Raw genomic sequence first — 21,290 nt, 5'->3', positions numbered from 1 at the left:
GTCAGATCTCCCTCCTCCAGTAACGTATCTGTCATAAAGGCATGTTACGTCAGAGCGAAGACTGAATAAATTATTTTAGAGAAACGTAGAAATAATTATTTTTAATTATTATTAGTTCTGGTGAAACCTTACGGAAACATGTGACGTTGCATCTTTGACAATAATTGTATACTGATTGAGAATTGAAAAAAACAAGAAAAACAGAAATTAATTGTTCTTCCTACAAATCATCAGTTCTCACGTATCTAACTACGAGTTTTAAAATATTTTTACATATCCTAATAACTGTTCTGCAATGCTCCTGTACGCAGCTGACAACTTCCCTCGCCTTGAAGCTGCAACAGCGTGATCAGCAACATGCTAAAATATTTCAAAAGTAATACTGCGATTCATGCAGAGTGTAATGCAAGGTCACAATAACTGTACTACCTACTGCCACAATTTTTTAAATTTCTAATCTGAATGGTCAAGGAGGGATTTGGTCAACAAACCGTAACGGTATAAAAAATGAAAGATACCAGTAAAGACTTTACTTACAATATTCTCAAAATACATTATTTTTAACGCTGATAAACCTTACAAAGGCCTTAATTATTTCACAGCGTCTAGATTCAATTAACACGTCTCTGCCCGCAGAAAGAATACGAATATTACCCTCAATATATGAATAACAAATCTGACAAAATACCTCCAGTTCGCAAGCAAGCAACAACTATGCACAATAAAAAAGACAAATTACCAAAAGTCCGCAATTAATACCAAAGCCTCCTCCGGCGCTACTTGCACGATCACGGCAGGCTGCGACCTATCTCATTGTGCGCGGCTTTTCTCCACCACAGACTGCGTCCGACCACTTCCGATTACTCTCAACTCTTCCCTCGTATTACTCGTGATAATAATATGTCACACTCATAGTCTGTGTATGCACACCACAGCAAAATCACTGGTAAACCTTACAATCAAGTATTAGTGTCCAACTTTAATAACCCCCCACCTTCACATTAAGAATTTGTGGGGTGATTCTTGCCTAACACGTTGGCAAGGAGCAAACACAAAATTCTTACATAACAAAATTGAGGAAAGTAGCATCGGATCGGTTACAAAAGTGGTAGAATACGTGCACGTAAGCATAAGATTATTAAGTTATGTACATTATAGGGAACTAATGAGCCATACAATGCAGTCAAGAAGGAATAATATGCAAGTATCATCTTGTGCATGTAAGCACTCATCTCCACATGACATTTATAGTGCTTCATTACAAAGGATAACAAAATTTTATAGTTTTCCAGGAGCGTAAAAACAATCTTTTGATTACGTAGATACAAATAACACACAGAATTGCACATAGTGCAAAGGCAGAGACAATTCGTAAGTATACAAGTATCATTGTGCAGATTAGCACTTATATCTGCTTGAGATTGACGGTTATTCATTTGAAAAGATATCAAAATGATATTTACAATTCTTGAAGAGAGTAAAGATCAGATGGCAATAAAAACAACAGCTAAAGAAACACACATTTTAGGTGCAGCAGACTCAGGGCAACTTACACTATATCCACTGAAAACTACACCAAAATATTTTAGTGTTTCTATATTCTGATAAAGATCCTGTACAGAATCAGTAGTAATAGCATAAGGCAAAGTATACTTTGTTGATTACCAAAGCATTCATGAAGATCATAAAAGCATTGACGTTGTGTCCCTTTGAGAAAGTAGGCTCTCATAATTGACACAGAAGACCAAAAGTCTCCTATATGGCACAATAATAGGACAAATTGTAATGAATAAATGAATTACAGTAAGTTATATTCGCTTGTATATGAAAGTCAGCATTATGTGAAGAGGCACATAATCTTAGTGATAATTAAATGACTCAAAGTATGAATAGCCACAGATAATTACCTGATGGTACAGTACACAGCGGCCATAAAGTACTTGTTTTGATCCAGTACATGCTAAATGTGTGACATGTAACATCACTGAATGACATACAAGGAGACTATAGTCAGATGTTAAATGTCAACGTTTCCTTGTGTGGAGTCAGAATTGTATGGAGTCAGAATAGAATGGAGTCATACTCTTATGGAGTCGTTTGGTAACATAATGCTATGGAGGCAGAATCGTATGGCCATAGACAGTTAATCACAACAGTAAAATACACATAAGAATCAAAACACATAATAGTGTTTGGTCGACATTGGCATAGACAAACAACGATATCGGAAGTGTGTGTCCCTCTTGATGCAAAGCATTTTGTTTTTGTTGGCTTATTTATTCACCAATCTAGTTTCAGCGACAAAGATCCCTATCTATATTGGGTTTTTTACTCTTATTTATTGTAAGTAATGGCACAATTTTAAGAACTGTTGTCGCTGTTTGTGACATATTTTAAGTGCTTTTTCTGTTTATGTTTTCCTCAGCATACATCATGACATCTACAAGTTCATTGGACGGCATGCAGGTGATTCTATACACTGAAAATAAAACTTTTGCACTTTGTTTATGATTCAAAACATGTGCGAAAGTTTTGCTTTTCTGTGTATAGAATTAACTTCACATTTTGGATCATAAGCAAAATGATAGGGATATTTGTAGCTGAAACTGGTTTGTGGAATAAATAAGTAAATAAATAATAATGAGTTTTGCATCAAGGCGAACACACAATTCCCATATTGATATTTCTCAAAAGACATATCTTATAAAACAACTAATAATGACATAACGTACTCTAAGATGCAACAAAAGACAGATTTATCCTCGAACAGTTCAGTAATAGCTGAAAAAATGGTTTATTAATCGAAAATGAAGCAAATAACTTGTCTTGAACTTTAGTATTGCTTAATGACAAGAGAAAAAATCATCATCCTACAATTATTAACTTAAAGTGATAAAACCGGCGCTGCATCACTGCTGTAGCAGAGCCATAGGAGAAAATCTGAAATAATTTTTTTTCGATAGACGGATATTAAAGTATTGAAGTAACGCAGTTTACGCAATTACATATAACATGCATAAAAATTCAGCTGATCAACTGGCATCATGGCAGAAAATTACTACAAGCTGAAAAGAAAAAGTTGTCAAATGCATAATACATTTATACAGAAGTCACGGTTAAACGTTTTTAACACGGCTCGGGCACTTTTGGAGTGCCTAATTCTCCATAACAGATCACTGCAACAATGATATTGTTGGAATGTAACTCCTCGCTACGTATGTTATACTTCGATTTAAGGGAAAGTTTAGTTCATAAAAACACATACAGTTCTGTGTTTTTTATTACTTCTGAAATAGAGAGAAGTTCATATATGACCATGACACACACAAAATTAAAGTGCAGTAAGTGTAAACAGCAAAAAATAGAAAAACAAAATTTGTCACTGAGACAATTTCTTTTTAAAACTTCGCAAAGATAGAATATTTATTTCACACATACCTCATATATTTCAGCTGTAGGGTAAAAAAAATCTTTGTAAGACTATCCATGTTCATTACTCGACAGATACATACGCATATGCACTCTTATCTCTAAATAGGCGAAAAGAAAATGTATCACCAACAAGCTCAGGTATTTCATACAGACAAAAGATCCATATTTTCTGGAGCTTTCAATGTATATTGTATGTGTAATTGGTACTCAAACTGTAATTAGTATTCTTTCCATAATCGATAAGTCTTAATGCCATAATACATCTTCTCAGTAGCAACAAACCTTCAATAGTATTGTACTCTCAGAAATTCTTGACTGACAAAATAAATCTCTGTGAATATATATCACAACGACTTTATCTTAGAATAAAGTTAGCACAAACAGAGCCTCCACGGATCTCGTACAGCTGTGGGTTGCTTCGTTTAAAGATTGTACATTCCTTAACTTGTCTTGTTTCATAAATATCTGCAAAAAAAACTCTTCCTCATTGAATCGTATATAATGTCCCGTCTGTCTTTCTCAGAGCAGCACAATTCATTAACCTTCAGCATAATATCCTACGAATCATAATGCGCTTCAGATAATATAACATAATTGCGCCTTAATAAACCATAATTACATTATAAGGCTGACATGGCAATCCTAAAGCAAAATTTCTCATCATATTCCATATGTATATCGCACACTACTCCCTAGATTCGTCATGTGTATGCATACAACTCTGATACTATCACTCTTCAAAATACTTCCTAAACTGGAGAACAAGCGTGAGACACAAGTAACCCTGGTTAAACTATTGACCATCAGAAGTATGTATCTCAGTTGAGAAGCACTTATACACAGTCTCTCATCCAAAATAAAGTTAGCACTTATACCTCTAGAATTCATTACCTACTTCACGAAGTACGTACGTACAGAAAAGTTCATCCTCTGCACACCATTCTGTCTGGTAAAGGTACAGAAAAATGTACATCACAAATTATAACAAGACACAAGAAACTTAATTATACGTGCAAACTATCTTCCTGAAGAAAAATTATTATCTTACTGTACTTTGGTAAAAATATGTAGTGGCTATCATAGGAGCCACAGCTGTTGCAGTGCATTTTCTTACTTCAGCTTTCAGCATTGTTTCATATTCTTTAGCTAATCATTATATCTTTAAATGTATCTCGTACTGTCAGTCTAATTAATAGGGAATTTTAATGAATAGTTATGATCTATTTTTTTGTGTATGAACGAAAGTACTTTCAGTTATCTAAGCATAGTATGACAAGGTGATAACACAGTAGAAACTGACAATTTTTTCGTATCAGTATTTGCATTACGACAATATGGAATGATGAGTCATCTGTGAACAATTTCAATTCAAATGTTATTATTCTGAGCCTATTGTTACAGTATCTAACTGAAATATAATTCTGTTGTCTTATTTCATGAGTTTGGAACGCTTCTTTTGAGACCTTGGTACAGCAGAGTATTTTATTTACGCTGACAGTCTTTGGTCAGACCTTAATTATTCCACAGTGTCCGTATTCAATAAACACATCTCTGACCACAGCAAAGATACGAATATTACTCTCAATGTATGCGCAACAAATCTGACAAAATCCCTCCATTGTGCAAGCAAGCAACAACTACGCTCAATATAAAAGGCAAATTACCAAACGTTCTCAATTAATACCAAAGACTCCTCTGGCGCTACTACCACTATCACGGCAGGCTGCGACCTCACATATGGCGCGGCTCTCCACCGCAGGCTCGGTCCGATCACTCCCGACTCCTCTCAAAAACTGTTCTCGGGCTACTACTCGGGATAACAATATGTCAGACTGCGAGTTTGTGTATGCACACCAGAGCGGAATCATTGTTCAACGTTAAACAGAAGTATTAACGTCCAACTTTCAGTATGAAACGAATCTAACATTTGTCAGCATTTTTTCTATTGAAGCGAGCTGATAGCCGTTAATGTTATATCGTACTAGCCGTCACCAAGTGAACAAAATGAAGATCTTGCGGCGATGCATACTGTCGTAAAAACTCTGCTGAAGCTAGCTAATGTAATTCAGCTCTTTTACCAAACTGTTGTAAATTTTTTTCTGTTCCTAAAGAGAAGTTTATTTCATTTATTGGTGTCCTTACTTAAGCTCCTTAGGTCATCATGTTTGTTTACAGTTTTGGCATCATGTAATTTATGTGACTTCCTTCTGAAGAAGATATCCTTAGTGGTATCGATACGTGGTCATGGTTTTTACCTTAAACTTACGCAATCGGTTGGCTGTAAAGTTATACGCAGAAAATTTTTTATGAATGGTGTTGTAGTAAGTTCTAGATTAAGACGGTGGCTACCTTGTGGAAAAGTGGTGTGTATAATTGGAACTGTGTTCACACCCTCTTGGAGTGGAGATTTTTATGTTTATTTGCAAAATTAAGATGATGTTAAAATGTATACACGTTTGTCAACCCAGCACCACCTCTCCACAATGACCGGTTCTGCTACAATTAACAAGTCGCTCCAGGCAACAAAGTTGAAAATGATCCCATTTATGGCTACCTTTCAGCTATTACTGGTGTAATGCAAATTATTATTATTTATTACTTTTATTAGTTTATATGACGTGCTCCATTACATATAATATTACATGAAACAGTTAAACTAAAATGTTATCTCAATTTTCTATTACCAAAGATAAAACAGACCATACAGTTCCATCAGGTACAGTTCTATCAAAAAAAAAAAAAAAAATTGGAATACATCTCTTTCCAAAATGAAGATATTAGAATAAATCAAAACACAGCAGTTTACTGAGACATCACATTTATATCTTACTTGTGCAGATGTTTATCTTGGATTATATGCTAGCATACTAGCATACATCCAGGTTTTTTGGGGTACAGGCTGCGTAGACTTATTATTCACCACAGGACTGCCATACATCATTTGTCATTTCACATTCGTAAGTAGATCTATGCATAGTCCATAACAGCGCCCCGAATGTGTGACATAAGTATGATATAGATTCTTTACGAATTATTGATCAGCTTAGCGATTTCTCCTCGCCTTCCTTTCTGGAAATAGAATCTCTAAATCTTGCACTGGGGAAAAGGGTCGTTTTCCCCCAACGAGGGAACTAGCGCCACACCGCCGTAAATCGTAAAGAATCTGGTTATCTGCTCCGTTCTCGAACACTGGTTCACATTTCGATAAAGCCTCACACACACAATAGCTTACCATATTTTCGAGGAAATACATAAAATGACTGCAGTGAAGCGTTACGAAATCATGAATAAGCATGCACGATATCATAATTACAGTTTTCAAAGGTGAGGGATGCAGTAGAAGCCTTAGCACTCCATTGTAATAAGAGAGTTAAAACGATCTTTGTCATTCGAAGTATGTAAAAGAAAATAACGTAACTTAATTTGGCGTGGTTCAGTCTTCCATGCTTGGTTACAGTTCGAGGACACTCGTATCCGTTGCCAAGGCACCCAACCCCCCGCCATCCCCCCCACACCATAGCCCTCAGGGAAAGGAAAAAATATAGTGTAGTCAGGTGTTTTTCGTTCAAGAAAATGATTGAAGAGTCGGTTTTTGTAGGTTCTTAGCAAGGTCGGAACTGAACCTTTTTAATGGCTACTTAAAAGTCACCATTCGTTTTCCGAAATCTAAAAAATACTACATACCTCCAGGTGTTGGACCCTAACTGCAAACTGTCGTGTGGGCACCCTTGATTCAGTTGACTATGAAACGTGTTAAGTCACCCATAATATATACAGATTCACAGTTAGCAAATTTCCTATAAGTAGCTTAGAGGTACATCAACCTGCAAACAGTTTTTAGAGATTTCGTAGAGAATTATTGTTTATGCCCCTTTCTTCAATTATCGATTGTTGTCCTCTAGTTGACTGTTTCGATTTTGTGTTTATAAGAAACATATGCCTTGGCAGCACGATAGTTGTGGTTATTTGAGTGTTTTACTTTCATTCGTGAGAAATAGTACACTCAAACAGTCATTCGATAACTGAGGAAACAGAGAAAGTGTATGATATGAACAAACGGAACTTTGAAAAACAGTTTCAGTATCGGGAAACCGTAGTTAGTGAAATTAATAGCTGAATAGATATCTCGAATACAATGTTTCTTCTGTTACATTACGTCTGGCGATAGATGTACATGCACAATTTTCTATCAGTAGCAGCACTTCAGGACGCTGTCTGTGATCATAAATGCAGGAGCAGCTGTCGTGTAATACAGCGTCTTCCTCTCTGATGATTTCAGTGAGTACCAAAAGAACTGGGAAGCTGTCTGCCCATCCGCTACCCATAACTACATCTACATTAATATTCTGCAAGCCACTTACGGTGACAATCTTTTATGTTTGATGCTCCGCACCTTGTAAGTATGAGTTAAAAGACGTTTCTCTACCACAAGTTGCAAGTAAAATATTTAATCGGCAAACTGCTATTCGTGCATAGAGCCCTAGGTTGATATGGATGTGAATGATGCTGGGCTCTTGGCCAGGAAACAGACTGAAAAATAATATTTTATATTCTTCTCATGGTTTACAGCGAGGTGTTATTTAAGAACAGTATTACGTACTTTGTGTACCACTGTCATTTCCTGCCTTGCCTGTCCAAGTCGTGAATGGTCCGCAGGCCGAATGATCGTTTCTGCGAGATATACGTTAGAGGAATCTATATGTTGGTTGATTCTTCTAGGAACGTATGATCTCGAAATTTTAACAGTAAACCATGCCGTTATCCGAAATCCTCTCTTGTAGCACCTGCCACTGGGATTATCTCGAATATTCAATAATATGTTCTGTAAATTAGGTAGGACAGGGTGAAGGAATGAGATATTCTTCAACTTAAACGTAGAGGTGTTTTGTAGATTCCATCGACGGCGGATGTCATGACTGCCCTCGTAAAGACGCGAAACATTTGACGATGTTTCGAGGCGGCAGCTGTTCGTCTTTTCAGTCACATTCGATATTTCATCTGGGAAACTCCCACACATCTTTAGATAAGCAGCTAGAGACTCGCGTCGGCTAGCCACGTCGCGCAGTGAGTATTTGATGCTGGAGACGAATCGTACACTCACAGGAAGCACATAGAGACACGACTAACCTTGAGTATACAAACAAATACACTCATGTTCAGAGAAGCAGAACCCCTTGAACGATTAGAGATGGGACATTCATATTCACAGGACATATATATAAATATGTGCTGCAGAAATGATTAGCTGTTCAGTCACCTCGATTCAGCACGTGTCCTATTGCCTAGTAGGCACAGGGTCTGCCATGGGGCCTCATAATTTGTTCCATGCATGATGGCAGCATTTTAGTTCACAACAGATGAGGGGAGCGGCATCATAGTGACTGTATTTGCATAGCCAGCGCCACATCGAGGCCTTTTGGTGTGGGGTACTACTGACTACAACTACAAATCACAGGCGGTGCATGCCCAGGATAATGTGACCTATCTGAATGACGTCCTGAGATATGTAGCCATACACTTTCTCCACACACCCAGCGCTGCCGGAACTCTTCGACCCACAGCAGCAGCAATTTCCCGGATGGATGTTTACCATTCCCCCACGGCAGTCATGGGCTCTCTTTCAAACTCACTGGTGTCTCGGTCGGTTCGCTCATACATCTGCGAGGCCTCCTACACGTTTGCTTAAGTCACACTGAGCCCTGACCTCCGGATTACAGAGAGACGCAGGCATATTGCACCGGTAGGTGCTGTTGCACTGAGGTTTTGATGGTGACCATCAACCCGCGGGCCGACGTGGTCAAAATGCTAATTATTTCTGCATTACATACTAACGTACATGTTCTGTGAGTATGAATTTGTTCTGTTTCTTCTGAGCATGAGTTTAATATTGGACCTAATTGCGCCGTATTTCAGATCAAGAAAAGTGTAGCGCTCCAGACCAACGTTGGGTTCTGTAAACAACATCAGTATGAAACTAAAGAATATCTCAGAAATGTGCAAGCAGACGTGGCTCCTGGTGTAACCATAAATTGGACATAAAATACCGTACGTGAGAAACCTCAACTCAGTATCTTTCATTGCAGAGCGTTTTGCATCCCACAAAGGAAACCAAAATGATAAATGTATTTGACTGTAGACCACTGACTGTGTTTCGTTTCTATAAAATGAAAGATGTATGGTAATGTAAATGAAAATTTTTCAGTAGTTGCACAGATTGAATCTAAATGCTTTCAGCTTCTTCTTATGCCTTTGTTCCGCATCGACGCAGGGTCGGTATGGTTATTGAAGGATATGGTTTCGTTAGTTGAGAGGGTGGGCGGATGCCCTTCCTGTTGCCACCCTGGTATCCACCCAGGAAAGACGTGTATTCCAACAGGCTTTGTGTAGTGTCATCCATGTGAAAAATAGCGAAAGTATTCAAAACGTTTGAGGATCATGCAGTGTTTGAACCAGCGCAGTATTTACCTAGCGGGGTGTGGGAAATCGCCTAAAAACCCATGCGGGCAGACGAGTACACCGCCCCTCGAACGGTAATCCGCCGGGCAGATTAGATCCGATATCGACGCACTTCCCCGACCCGGAAGCGGCGCTTTACACGCACGGGTATCCCAGCGGGTGCTGAATTTTAATACGTGCAACAACTTTAAACGGAGTGGGCTATTGCCACGCAAAGGAAGAAATTAATTAAGTTCATTTTCATATTTCCTTAATTAGCAGATTAGTTGTATTTTGGGCTTAGTTTTGACCAGTTTTTGTTTCAGAGTCAATAGATGCTATTATGTCTTATGATATTATGACATAGACGCAGAAACTTGTTCGTCTTCGATCAGTACGTCGATCACCAGTGTCACAAAACCATAGGATTCTGAACGTGGGAGTAAACAATACAGCAGAGTGGAAAATACGTTTGGCATTCTTGGTACGGCAGCTAAACGTTAGTGTGGTTAGTAATCCAGGCGCGCAAGCTGCCGACGACGGCAAAGATGGTGCCCGAGTTCTCGCAGACGGAGAACATGCCTAGCGAGGCGACGCTGACTTGCGTCCCGGCGCTGACCAGCGGCCCCCCGGCGTCGCTTTTGCAGGCCGCCTGCCCGGCCTCTCCGGCGCACAGCATGCGCGGCGTCGTCTCCAGCGTCGGCGTCGGCACCGAGTCGATGAGGAGCTGGCAGGCCTGTCGGTCCAGCACGCTGAGCTCCACCTGCTGGAGGGTGTCCGCCTCGTCGCCGTCGAACATGAGCGAGCCCCAGCCGACCAGCGTCGCGGTGAGGCCGCCAGGTTGGTCGTAGTCCGCGGCGACGAGGCTCACCACCTGGACGTTGGCTCCCAGAGGAAACGAGTCAGAGATCTGGAAAACCGTTATAAGGTATTCAACTCGATGCGGAATTCACACGGTATTGGTCAGCTGTAATCGGCATCGTGTTATTACAATCTGATTGTGTAACAACTGCGGTCGGTCATCTGATGTTCATACTTCGGTTTAAGGATCTGTAGCGATATGAAATGGTGGGTAGCCGCGCGGTCTAGGGCGTCTTGTCACGGCCCGGACGGCTCTCCCCGTCGGAGGTTCGAGTCCTCCCTCGGGCACGAGTGTGTGTGTTGTTCTTAGCGTAAGTTAGTTGAAGTTAGATTAAGTAGTGTGTAAGCTTAGGGACTGATGACCTGAACAGTTTGGTCCTATAAGACCTTGCTTCAAGTTCCCAAGTTCCGATATGAAATTGAACACTCACAAAGGCACGGCCGTAGTTAAAGCAGGTGGCAGACTTCGGTTCATTGACTGTGTACTAGCAAAGTACACTGGTGTGGACAACTTAAAGACAAAATTAGCTTTCGCATTAAGCGTCACTGCCAAATAGCATAGCCCTCTGAAACTTGGAACATACACAGAAAGAGCACCTATAGTGTAGCACGGAAGTTAACCGTAAGAGATGCACATAAGTTGAGCGATAATGACACTTCTACTCAAAGACAATAGTTACACTGAAAAGAACCCCGAATCATGGTAACTTCCTAGACGCGGGATTAATATTGTGTGCCGGACCGAGCCTCGAACTCGGGAACTTTGTCTTCCGCGGGCAAGAGCTCTACCAACTGAGGTACCCCATCACGACTCAAGACCCGTCCTCACAACTTCAATTCTGCCAGTACCTCGTATCCTACCTTCAAAACTTGCGGAAACATGGCTTAGCCACAGCCTGGGGATGTTTCCAAAGTGATATTTTCTCTCTGCAGCGGAGTGTGTGCTGATATGAAACTTTCTGGCAGATTAAAACTGTGTGCCGGAGAGAGACTCGAACTCGGGACCTTTGCTTTTCGCCAGCAAGTGCTCTACCAACTGAGCTACCCAAGCATGTCTGACGAGCCGTGCCGGCCGGTGTGACCGAGCGGTTCTAGGCGCTACAGTCTGGAACATCGCGACCGCAACGTCGCAGGTTCGAATCCTGCCTCGGGCATGGATGTTTGTGATGTCTTAAGGTTAGTTAGGTTTAAGTAGTTCTAAGTTCTAGGGGACTAAGTCCCATAGTGCTCAGAGCAATTTGAACCATTTTTTTGACGACCCGTCCTCACATCTTCAATTCTGCCAGTACCTCGTCTCCTACCTTCCAAACTTGACAGAAGCTCTGCAGCGAACCTTGTAGAACTACACTCCTGGAAGAAAGGATATTGCGGAGGCATGGCGTAGCCACAGCCTCCTATACTGTCCACCATGTTGGTAAGGAATCATCATCCGCCATTTCGGTTGACGAGTGCTTACGGTCATGCCTACACGTGGACGTATGAAATATACCGCTGCAACTTATTCCACACATGTTCCATGGGACTTAAGTCTGAGAAACGAGTAGGACAGCAAATTCGCCAAAAATTCTACCTTTCAAAGAGCTCTTCCACCTGCGCTGTTCGACGCGGTCGCGTGTTGTCATCCATAGTAAAGAAGTCCATTCCAAATTCACCCCTGAAAAGACGTACATGGGAAAAGTGTACAGTGTCATAACAACGTTAATCGAGATTGTTTGTGGGTGAAGTACGTTTTCACGCCTCTCGCCGTATGAGGCTAGGTCCAGCGTTATAGAACACGATCGTTTTGGTGCACCTGATGTCATGGTTTTGGGAATCTTAATACTGCATGAGTGTACTACCTTCAAATCTTTAAACACGATACACTCACCGGTTAACATTATTGTGACACTACATTCTTTTCCCATGTGCGAATTTTCGGGGGGCACTTCATTAGCTAACAAAGCGCGGCCGGTAAAATAGCGCCGCAGGGAGAGCTCAAATTCAAATGGCTCTGAGTACTATGGGACTTGACTCGTAAATAACAGATTTCAGCTATCAGTCGTCCTTTTGAAATTTCAATGAACTGTGGATGAAGCCCAACCAACAGGCATCACATGCATTGATCAAAAATGTAGTGCATTGAGAATGGCTAGTTTCTATCTGAATTCTAGATCTGCCAATAACATTTAAAAAGGACGATTGATAGCTGAAATCTATTATTTACAATATAAAAGTCGCTGCGTGCAACAGCCTCTGAATTTAGAGTAACCTGACTATGGGACTTGACATCTGAAGTCATCAGTCCCCTAGAACTTAGAACTACTTAAACCTAACTGACCTAGGACATCACGCACATCCATGCCCGAGGCAGGATTCGCACCTCCGAACGTAGCGGTCGGACGGTTCCAGACTGACGCACCTAGAACCACTCCGCCACAGCGGCCGGCTGGTGGAGGAGCTCCTGAAACGAGAGGATATTCGTAATAGTGGACTGGCCTGCCCCTTGCCCCGACTTAAACCCCATAGAGCACGTATGTGATCCACTGAGAAGTAATATTGCTGCGCAGGAGAGAGAGCGAGAGAGACGATGTGACCTGAGGACCATTTGGAGAAATTTCCAATACATTTGACCAAGCTCTATAGAGGTCTATAATAGATACAAGGGTTCGACAGAGGGCGTAAAGAAATGTAAAGGCATACACTAGCCTCAGTTTTGTTTTTCATGTCTGCAGTTAGAAAAGTACACCATACACCACTTAGCCAAAATGTTACAGACACGTTATCAATGACGCTTGACGTCACTCTATGCGTACCATAGCGTAGTACTGCAGGAAAATTGCATCGACTTCACGCATATGACTGTTAAGGTGTACTTTGAGGATAAAGAGTGTTATCAAAATTATTTTTCATCTATAAAACTAGTATATATTTCTTATACTGTAGACGATACGTTAAAGAAGTACGGAAGGGAATCATTGCTCTAGAAGAGGCAGTGAATATTAAATCATATCTGAATTAACTACCTATCAGGTATCATGGCCCAATACTGCAGGAATAATGTGCTAGAGGAACTATATGGACTTTGTGGTAATCCTCCGCATCACGCTACAGAGCTCTGCTCTGGAATATTATTACTCCGTTACAGATAGTTGTGCTCCAGTAAGGCTAAACTGCCACCACATCAGACTAACCGACGTCCTACCAAACATTACTATGCGTCTAATCTGGGGAGCAATCAGAAGTGCGCACAGCCACTGTCCACCAGCTGTAAGCCATATTCTCCATTCTTTAACACGGAGATCTACTGCACTTTTCATAGAGTCCAAGTTCTTGAAAATCCACAAACACCTATAAATCTTAATTTTAAATGAAAATCCGACGCCACGCAGGTCGCTGTGGCCGAGCGGTTCTAGGCGCTTCAGTTCGGAGTCTCGCGACTGCTACGGTCGCAGGTACGAATTCTGCCTCGGGCCTGGATGTGTATGATGTTCTTAGGTTAGTTAGGTTCAAGTAGTTCTAATTCTAGAGGACTGATGACCTCAGATGTTAAGTTCAAATGGTTCAAATGGCTCTGAGCACTATGGGACTTAACATCTGAGGTCATCAGTCCCCTAGAACTTAGAACTACTTAAACCTAACTAACCTAAGGACATCACACACATCCATGCCCGAGGCAGGAGTCGAACCTGCGACCGTAGCGGTCGCGCAGTTCCAGACTGACGCGCCTAGAACCGCTCGGCCACACCGGTCGGCTCAGATGTTAAATCCCATAGTGCTTAGAGCAAATTCAACCATTTTTGAAAATCCGACAATGTTATTTTAAAGCCAGTAAATGAGTGGAGAAACATATGCATCCAAACAATCGAAACTTCGCAAAACGTTGTGCATTCCAGAAGTTTTTTAACTACCGCACAAAACTGGTTGAGTAACAACCATAGAGGGTGTGTTAATGTATTGGACAACTACAATATTCAAACTTCCTGGCAGATTAAAACTGTGTGCCGGACCGAGACTCGAACTCGGGACCTTTGCCTTTCGCGGGCAAGTGCTCTACCATCTGAGCTACCCAAGCACGACTAAGCCCCCTTCCTCACAGCTTTACTTCCAGCAGTACCTCGTCTCCTACAACTCCGGGTTCGAGTATCGGTCGGGCACACAGTTTTAATCTGCCAGGAAGTTTCATATCAGGGCACACTCCGCTGCAGAGTGAAAACCTCATTCTGGAATATTCAGTTTTCTCCACAGACTGATTGTGACTTAGAAACACAGAATATCCGTCGCATCACTCTACACTGAAACCTGATTGCATATGTGAGATATCAAAACGATTTTCTAATAGTGACAGCAAATAACACTCATGATATTAAGCACAAGCACTTACGTACCTAGGTGTTCAGATATTGACAGTGATACCCACATCAGGATATTTTTATGAACTGAAGACCAGAATAGCCGAAACAGTAATTTTGAATTGTACAATCTGCGTGATCAAAGTGGACCTGTACAAATATTTTGCCGTAACATGATCGTGGTCTCATTTACAGAGTCTATGTCTATGTTGATGATATTACGGTTTCTACTTTGACGTATTTTTGCTATTATCATTAGCATTCTGCTATCTCATTTTTTATGGTTTTGCAAATGTATTGTAATACCCTTAGTTGGTGAAGTGTGTCATGCAGTGTATAAATACTGTTGCAGCTTCAAAGCTATCCAATGCATTTCTTAGAACGCAGAGGATCTGCCATGATGCTATGTGACTAGGACATCTGCGGGAATCGCCACGAAGCGGAGTAAAGCTTCTCGTCAGTGTAACACACACTCTGCCAATAAAAGAAAACGCGAATACTTGCGACACTGCTCAAAATTCATGTTCCAACAGCGTGACGACCCTCCGCGTACACACACGCTGATCTCTGGACCATGTCAAGGATGCCAAGGTGATATGGGTCTGTCCACTAGGTACGCCATTTTGTACCCGTTGTAAGTGCATCTGTATCTAACTAGGGACAGGAGATCCCAGTGGCCAATTATATTGTGAGGAGTGCATCTGACATCTTCCACTAATATCCCCTCCGCCATAGGGTGACATACAATGAAGAGCCCAAGAAACTGGTACACATGCATAATATCATGTAGAACACCTACGACCACACATAAGTGCCACAAGACGACGTGGAATGTAGTCGACAAATGTCTGAAGTAGTGCTGGAGGAAACTGACACCAAGAATCCTGCAGAGCTGTCCATAAATCCGAAGAGTACGAGGAGGTGAAGATCTCTTCTGAACAGAACGTTGGAAAGAATCAAGGAAACGCTCAATAATGATCACGTCTGGGAGTTTGGTGGCCAGAAGAAGTGTTTAAACCGAGAAGAGTGTTCCAGGAGCCACTCTGTAGCAATTCTCGACGTATGGGATGTCGCATTGTCCTGATGGAATTGCAAAAGTCCGTCGGAATACGCAATGGATATAAATGGATGCAGGTGATCAGACAGGATGCTTACATATGTTTCATCTGTCAAGAGTGGTATCTAGACGTATCAGGGGTCCCATATCACTCCAACTGCACACGCCTCACACCATTACAGAGACTCCACCAGCCTCAACAGTCCCCTGCCGACTTGCAGGCTTCATCACTTCATGAGGTTGTCTCCATATCCGTACACGTCCATCCGCTCGATATAATGTGAGACGAGACTCGTCCAATCAGGAAACATGTTTCCAGTCATCAAAAATCCAATATCGGTGCTGACGGACCCAGGCGAAGCGTAAAGCTTTGTGTCGTGAAATCATGAAGGGTACACGAGTGGGAATTCCGCTGCGAAAACCCATTTCGATGATGTTTTGTTGAATGATTGGACACTTGTTGATGGCCCAGCATTGAAATATGCAGCGATTTGAGGAAGGATTGCACTTCTGTCACACTGAACGATTCTCTTAAGTCGTCGTTGGTCCCGTTCTAGAAGGATCTCTCCCGGCCGCAGGGATGTCGGAGACTTGATGTTTCACCGAATTCGTCATATTAGCGGTACATTCGTTAAATGGTCGTACGGAAATCCCCACTTCATCGCTGCCTGAGTGATGCTGTGTCCCATCGCTCGTGCGCCCACTGTAACACCACTTTCAAACTCACTTAAATCTTGATAACCTGCAATTGTAGCAGCAGTACCCGATATACCAAGTGCGCCACACATCTGTTGTCGAATATATTCATTGCCGACGGCAATGACGTATTCTGCCTGTTTACATACCTCCGTATTTGAATAGCCAAAAAAAAAAAAAATGGTTCAAACGGCTCTGAGCACAATGGGACTTAACTACTGAGGTCATCAGTCCCCTAGAACTTAGAACTACTTACACCTAACTAACCTAAGGACATAACACAACCCATGCCCGAGGCAGGATTCGAACCTGCCACCGTAGCGGTCGCGCGGTTCCAGAATGTAGCGCCTAGAAGCGCTCGGCCACTCCGGCCTGCTTGAATAGGCATACCTATAGCAGTTTCTTTGGCGCTACAGTGTATTTCACCATAATGACATGTAGTCCAGATAAAAACAGAAAAAAATGTAATAATGACACCACAAAGCCGTAAATAAATCTGAATTTTCTGAAAGTTTAATTTAGTCAGTGTTTCCTTGTATTTCTTGTACAGCAGTGTACAATACTGAACTGTACAGTGATGAACCTAAACATTATGACTACCTGTTATCTAGCGCAGCAGTTCATCATCGATGTGGACGCAGAGGTGGTGCCCAGTAGTGGCCAAGATTTGTGCAAGGGGTTTAGATCAGGTGAATTTGATGGCCAAGAAATCAATGTGATTTTAGAGAACATGGTTTGCAGTAAACTACTGTGATTTCACAATTTCCGTAGATGTTCATGGTACTAGCACGCGCACAGCCTAACAGTTTCGGCGTTTCCGAGGTAATCGCTGCCAAACGCATTGAAGTAAGAACCTACACATTATCAGACCGTCTTATTTGGAGGGAATTACCCACTTTCACCGCCGGCTGTAGACATATGGTGCGTTAGATTAAAAGATGTTCAATACCAGAGATGCTCGTTCCCAAGCGCCTGGCAATAACAACCTACACAGTATCAAAGGCTGTTATTTGACGGGATTTCCCCACTTGCACCGCATATGGTCACTAGAGTGTTTCCCCATTCGTCTCCTTTCCGCATACACAGAGGTGATAAAAGTCATGGGATAGCGGTACACACATATAGAGATGGCGGCAGTATCGTGTACACAACGGATACGAGGACCATGCATCGACGGATCTGTAAATTGTACTGAGGTGATTCATGTGAAAAGGTTTCCGACGTGTTTATGGCCACAGACTGGGAATTAACGGACTTTTAACGCGGAATGATAGTTGGAGCTAGAATCATGGGACATTTCATTTCGGAAATCGTTGTGAAATTCAGTATTCGAAGAACCACAGTGTCAAGAGTGTGCAGAGCATATCAAATTTCAGGCACTACCATTGTAGACACGGAGTCAGAGAGCAGTGGCGTTTGCGTACAGTAGTCACTGCTAACAGGTAAGCAGCAGTGCGTGAAATAACGTCAGAAATCAATGGGAGACATACGATGAACGTGGGCCCAAATCTGGCGTAAATGGGCTACGGCAGCACAACGATCGAAGTGAGTGCCTTTGCTAACTTCACGTCACTGCATCAAGCTCCTGTCCTGGGCTCATGACGATATCAGTTGGACCCTAGAGGACTGAAAAACGTGGCCTCGTCAGATGGGTCTTGATTTCAGTTGGTAAGAGCTGGCGTACGGTTCAAGCGTGGCGCAGAGCTGACGAAGCCATGGACCCAAGTGGTCAACAAGGTACTGTGGAACCTGATGGTGAAGCCGCTCGCAGTGATCGCGCGGGTTGAGGCGCCAAGTCGTGGTTTCCGTGGCCCCTCTCGCCGGAGGTTCGAGTCCTCCTTCGGGCACCGGTGTGTGTGTTGACATTAACGTTAGTTAGTTTAAGTAGTGTGTAAGTCTAGGGACCGATGACTTCAGCAGTTTGGTCCCTTAGGAATCAATTTGAACATTTGAACCTGATGAAGTGCAAAATGGCTAAGCAGGGATGGCTAGAGGACAAATGTAAGGATGTAGAAGCTTCTCTCATGAGGGGTAAGGTAGATACCGCCTACAGAAAAATTAAAGAGACCTTTGGAGAAAAGAGAACTACTTGCATGAATATCAAGAGCTGAGATGGTAACTCAGTTCTAAGCAGAAAGGTGTAAGGAGTATATAGAGGGTCTATACAGGGGCGATGTTGTTGAGGACAATATTATGGAAATGGAAGAGGAGGCAGATAAGATGAAATGGGAGATATGATACTGCTTGAAGAGTTTGACAGAGCACTGAAAGACCTAAGTCGAAACAAGGCCCCGGGAGTGGACAACATTGCATTAGGACTACTGACAGCCTTGGGAGAGCCAGTCCTGACAAAACTCTACCCTTTGGTAAGCAAGATTCATGAGACAGGCGAAATTCCCTCCGACTTCAAGAAGAATATAATAATTGCAATCACAAAGAAAGTAGGTGTTGACAGATGTAAAAATTACCGAACTATCAGTTTAGTAGGTCACAGCTGCAAAATACTAACGCGAATTCTTTACAGACGAATGGAAAAACTGATAGAAGCCGACCTCGGGGAAGATCAGTTTGGATTCCTTAGAAATGTTGGAACACGTGACGCAATACTGACCCTACGACTTATCTTAGAAGAAGTATTAAGAAAAGGCTTTTGACATTGTTAATTAGAATACTCTCTTTCAAATTCTGAAGGTGGCAGGGGTAAAATACAAGGAGCGAAATGCTATTTACAGTTTGTACAGAAAGCAGATGGCAGTCATAAGAGCCGAGGGACATGAAAGGGAAGCTGTGGTTGGGAAGGGAGTGTGATAGGGTTGTAGCCTCTCCCCGATGCTATTCAGTCTGTATAGTGAGCAAGCAGTAAAGGAAACGAAAGAAAAGTTCGGAGTAGGCATTAAAAACCATGGAGAAGAAAAGCAAAACGAGGATAATGGAATGTAGTCGAATTAATTCGGGCGATGCTGAGGGAATTAGACTAGGAAGTGATACACTTAAAGTAGTAAAGGAGTTTTGCTATTTGGGGAGCAAAATAACTGATGATGGTCGAAGTAGAGAGGATATAAAATGTAGACTGGCAATGGCAAGGAAAGCATTTCTGAAGAAGAGAAATTTGTTAACATCGAGTATTGATTTGTCAGGAAGTCGTTTCTGAAAGTATTTGTATGGAGTGTAGCCATGTACGGAAGTGAAACATGGACGATAAATAGTTTCGACAAGAAGAGAATAGAAGCTATCGAAATGTGGTGCTACAGAAGAATGCTGAAGATTAGATGGGTAGACCACATAATTAATGAGGAGGTATTGAATAGAATTGGGGAGAAGAGGAGTTTGTGGCACAACTTGACTAGAAGAAGGGATAGGTTGGTAAGACATGTTCTGAGGCATCAAGGGATCACCAATTTAGTACCGGAGGGCACCGTGGAAGGTAAAAATCGTAGAGGGAGATCAAGAGATGAATACACTTAGCAGATTCAGAAGGATGTAGGCTGCAGTAGGTACTGGGAGATGAAGAGGCTTGCACAGGATAGAGTAGCATGGAGTATACCACATGGTGCGCCATAAACGCCACCAGGCGTCTTTCGAGCTAGTGGTTGGCTGCTATCGTGATGTCTGGGCCCATCAATGAAGTCTGTCCGTGTAAACTGTATTCCAGCGACATACTGGTCTCTGTCGCAGCAAGAACGCATGCAACGCGGGAGACTCACCTGCACTACTGCGATGTCGTACTCATAGGTGTAGTAAAGGTAACTCTTGTGCCACGTAACAGAGAGCGCACTGTTAACCGTGCCGCCACTGTCGCGCGTCGTCGTCCCAACTCGAATGCCCAGCTCGCTTGCGGGCACGAACTCGACGCAGTGGGCAGCGGCAAGAGTCCAAGTCTCGCTGATCATGGAGGCTCCGCAGTGATGGGAGCCACCGCGCAGCCGCGACGCCTGGTAAGGTAGTCAGAGATGCTGGCGTTGCTGCCGCCGATGACCCGACCGTGGCCAGCGGACAGGGGCCACGCCCTGGTGGGCGAAGCCAGACCCGCAGCTAGGACGCACACTGCTGCAATGAACACACGGGGCATGGTGGACGATGAGTGATCTAGGTACATTACTGTATATAATTTACTGTATTTCATGGCGGGACGGACTCGTTAACGCTGATAAAAAGTTCGTTCGGAACTAGGAATTCTACATTTAGAGCAACCACGTCCCTTCCTTAGATAAATCGAAGTGCTCTTTGGACAATAATACATTAAGATCTTATCTTACTCGAACATAAAAACACCTCAGGGGAAGAACTGGGATATTTCTGAAAATGCAAAACTGATTTCTTCTTCAAATGAGACTGGGCAGCTTATCAGCGTCAGGACTGTGATGAGAGACTATAATTATAAGAGATATCGTGAGAAACAGTATCTTTTAACTCGTTTTACTAACAGATCACGTCTGCGTAATCGTCTCAGCACAATTTTTCACTCTAAAGTATTCCAGTGT

General features: G+C 42.2%; 1 protein-coding gene across 1 annotated transcript; it reads right to left on the bottom strand.

Annotated features, from left to right (window-relative positions):
- Positions 1-10,360: 10,360 nt before the first annotated feature.
- LOC124798857 (trypsin alpha-3-like) lies at positions 10,361-20,368 on the bottom strand. Its single transcript, XM_047262390.1, has 2 exons — positions 20,354-20,368; positions 10,361-10,777 (listed from the first exon to the last, which is right to left on the bottom strand). The coding sequence occupies exons 1-2, from the start codon at positions 20,366-20,368 to the stop codon at positions 10,361-10,363; spliced, it is 432 nt and encodes a 143-aa protein (XP_047118346.1).
- Positions 20,369-21,290: the final 922 nt, after the last annotated feature.

This window comes from Schistocerca piceifrons, chromosome 5 (genome assembly GCF_021461385.2).
Source record: "Schistocerca piceifrons isolate TAMUIC-IGC-003096 chromosome 5, iqSchPice1.1, whole genome shotgun sequence".
Taxonomy (NCBI): Eukaryota; Metazoa; Arthropoda; class Insecta; order Orthoptera; family Acrididae; genus Schistocerca; species Schistocerca piceifrons.
The sequence above is the reverse complement of the archived record's forward strand: the minus strand, read 5'-3'. Positions and strand labels throughout refer to the sequence as shown.